The following is a 3,164-nucleotide window of genomic DNA, read 5'->3' as shown; positions in this document are numbered from 1 at the left end:
AGGCGGATGTGCAGCACGGCTACCATCGCGCCCAATGGGCGCGACGGTCAACAGGCGGATGTGTGGCGTGGCTACCATCCCGCCCAATGGGCGCGATGGTCAACAGGCGGATGTGCAGCGCAGCTACCATCGCGCCCAATGGGCGCGACGGTAAACAGGCGGATGTGCGGTGCGGCTACCATCGTGCCCAATGGGCGCGACGGTAAACAGGTGGATGTGCGGCGTGGCTACCATCGCGCCCAATGGGCGCGACGGTCAACAGGCGGATGTGCGGCACGGCTACCATCGCGCCCAATGGGTGCGACGGTCAACAGGCGGACGTGTGAGGCGGCTACCATCGCGCCCAATGGGCGCGACGGTGAACAGGCAGATGTGCGGCAGGCTACCATCGCGCCCAATGGGCGCGACGGTGAACAGGCGGATGTGCAGCGCGGCTACCATCGCGCCCAATGGGCGCGACGTTCAACAGGCGGATGTGCAGTGTGGCTACCATCGCGCCCAATGGGCGCGACGGTGAACAGGCGGATGTGCAGCGCGGCTACCATCGCGCCCAATGGGCGCGACGGTCAACAGGCGGACGTGCGGCGTGGCTACCATCGCGCCCAATGGGCGCAACGGTCAACAGGCAGATGTGCGGCGCGGCTACCATCGCGCCCAATGGGCGCGACGGTCAACAGGCGGATGTGCGAGGCGGCTACCATCGCGCCCAATGGGCGCGACGGTCAACAGGCGGATGTGTGAGGCGGCTACCATCGCGCCCAATGGGCGCGACGGTGAACAGGCAGATGTGTGAGGCGGCTACCATCGCGCCCAATGGGCGCGACGGTCAACAGGCGGATGTGCGGCGCGGCTACCATCGCGCCCAATGGGCGCGACGGTCAACAGGCGGATGTGCAGCGCGGCTACCATCGCGCCCAATGGGCGCGACGGTGAACAGGCGGATGTGTGAGGTGGCTACCATCGCGCCCAATGGGCGCGACGGTGAACAGGCAGATGTGCGGCGCGGCTACCATCGCGCCCAATGGGCGCGACGGTCAACAGGCGGATGTGCAGCGCGGCTACCATCGCGCCCAATGGGCGCGACGGTGAACAGGCGGATGTGCGGCGTGGCTACCATCGCGCCCAATGGGCGCGACGGTGAACAGGCAGATGTGCGGCGCGGCTACCATCGCGCCCAATGGGCGCGACGGTGAACAGGCGGATGTGCAGCGCGGCTACCATCGCGCCCAATGGGCGCGACGTTCAACAGGCGGATGTGCGGCGCGGCTACCATCGCGCCCAATGGGCGCGACGGTGAACAGGCGGATGTGCAGGCGGCTACCATCGCGCCCAATGGGCGCGACGGTGAACAGGCGGATGTGTGGCGCGGCTACCATCGCGCCCAATGGGCGCGACGGTCAACAGGCGGATGTGCGGCGCGGCTACCATCGCGCCCAATGGGCGCGACGGTCAACAGGCGGATGTGCGAGGCGGCTACCATCGCGCCCAATGGGCGCGACGGTGAACAGGCGGATGTGCGAGGCGGCTACCATCGCGCCCAATGGGCGCGACGGTCAACAGGCGGACGTGTGAGGCGGCTACCATCGCGCCCAATGGGCGCGACGGTCAACAGGCAGATGTGCGGCACGGCTACCATCGCGCCCAATGGGCGCGACGGTGAACAGGCGGACGTGTGCAGCGCGGCTACCATCGCGCCCAATGGGCGCGACGGTGAACAGGCAGATGTGTGAGGTGGCTACCATCGCGCCCAATGGGCGCGACGGTGAACAGGCGGATGTGCGGCGCGGCTACCATCGCGCCCAATGGGCGCGACGGTCAACAGGCAGATGTGTGAGCGCGGCTACCATCGCGCCCAATGGGCGCGACGTTCAACAGGCAGATGTGCGGCGTGGCTACCATCGCGCCCAATGGGCGCGACGGTGAACAGGCAGATGTGCGGCGCGGCTACCATCGCGCCCAATGGGCGCGACGGTCAACAGGCGGATGTGCAGGCGGCTACCATCGCGCCCAATGGGCGCGACGGTGAACAGGCGGATGTGCGGTGTGGCTACCATCGCGCCCAATGGGCGCGACGGTGAACAGGCAGATGTGCGGCGCGGCTACCATCGCGCCCAATGGGCGCGATGGTCAACATGCGGATGTGCGGTGCGGCTACCATCGCGCCCAATGGGCGCGACGGTAAACAGGCGGATGTGCGGTGTGGCTACCATCGCGCCCAATGGGCGCGACGGTAAACAGGCGGATGTGCGGCGCGGCTACCATCGCGCCCAATGGGCGCGACGGTCAACAAGCGGACGTGTGAGGCGGCTACCATCGCGCCCAATGGGCGCGACGGTGAACAGGCAGATGTGCAGCGCGGCTACCATCGCGCCCAATGGGCGCGACGGTCAACAAGCGGACGTGTGAGGCGGCTACCATCGCGCCCAATGGGCGCGACGGTGAACAGGCAGATGTGCAGCGCGGCTACCATCGCGCCCAATGGGCGCGATGGTCAACAGGCAGATGTGCAGCGCGGCTACCATCGCGCCCAATGGGCGCGATGGTCAACAGGCGGATGTGCAGCGCGGCTACCATCGCGCCCAATGGGCGCGACGGTGAACAGGCGGATGTGCAGCGCGGCTACCATCGCGCCCAATGGGCGTGACAGTCAACAGGCGGATGTGCATCATGGCTACCATCACGCCCAATGGGCGCGACGGTCAACAGGCGGATGTGCGGCGCGGCTACCATCGCGCCCAATGGGCGCACTTTATTGAACTGCTATGCAAGACGTACATGTAACATGATATGCTAGATGTGGTATGCATACCACTGTTCACGGGGTCGGTGTTACACCACTGTATGTTGGATGCTCACCCTGCAGGGTGAGAAAGGATGAGCACATGGACTGAGGAAAATTACAGTGCAGGGGTGGGCATGCAGCTGCAGCACTCACCCCGGTAATGGGAACACCCTCCTGGCCCCTGGGTAGGGAACCTTTAAGGCCAGATGTTAACCAAACACTAGCAACATACACCTACCCAGCATGGCCACCATTACCTCACTGCTCAATTACCCATCCAGGCTAAGAAATAGTCTGTACAGCAGTGTCCTCCTGGGGATTGCGGGCTTCCAGGTGCAGCCCAGTATAAGACAGAACAAAAGCACTTAGGGCCTCTAAGATG

At 65.5% G+C, this 3,164-nt stretch overlaps 1 protein-coding gene across 1 annotated transcript; it reads left to right on the top strand.

The window, feature by feature from the left end:
• Positions 1–449: 449 nt before the first annotated feature.
• Positions 450–2,644, top strand: VOLCADRAFT_100966 (uncharacterized protein; the record flags this gene model as incomplete). The annotated part of the gene is made up of 4 exons (XM_002959447.1): positions 450–1,189; positions 1,250–1,726; positions 1,980–2,230; positions 2,343–2,644. The coding sequence occupies 4 exons, from the start codon at positions 450–452 to the stop codon at positions 2,642–2,644; spliced, it is 1,770 nt and encodes a 589-aa protein (XP_002959493.1).
• Positions 2,645–3,164: the final 520 nt, after the last annotated feature.

The sequence above is a fragment of the Volvox carteri genome, assembly GCF_000143455.1.
Source record: "Volvox carteri f. nagariensis unplaced genomic scaffold VOLCAscaffold_255, whole genome shotgun sequence".
In the NCBI taxonomy this organism is placed as follows: Eukaryota; Viridiplantae; Chlorophyta; class Chlorophyceae; order Chlamydomonadales; family Volvocaceae; genus Volvox; species Volvox carteri.
Note: the sequence above shows the minus strand (reverse complement) of the source record. Positions and strands in the feature narration are given on the sequence as shown.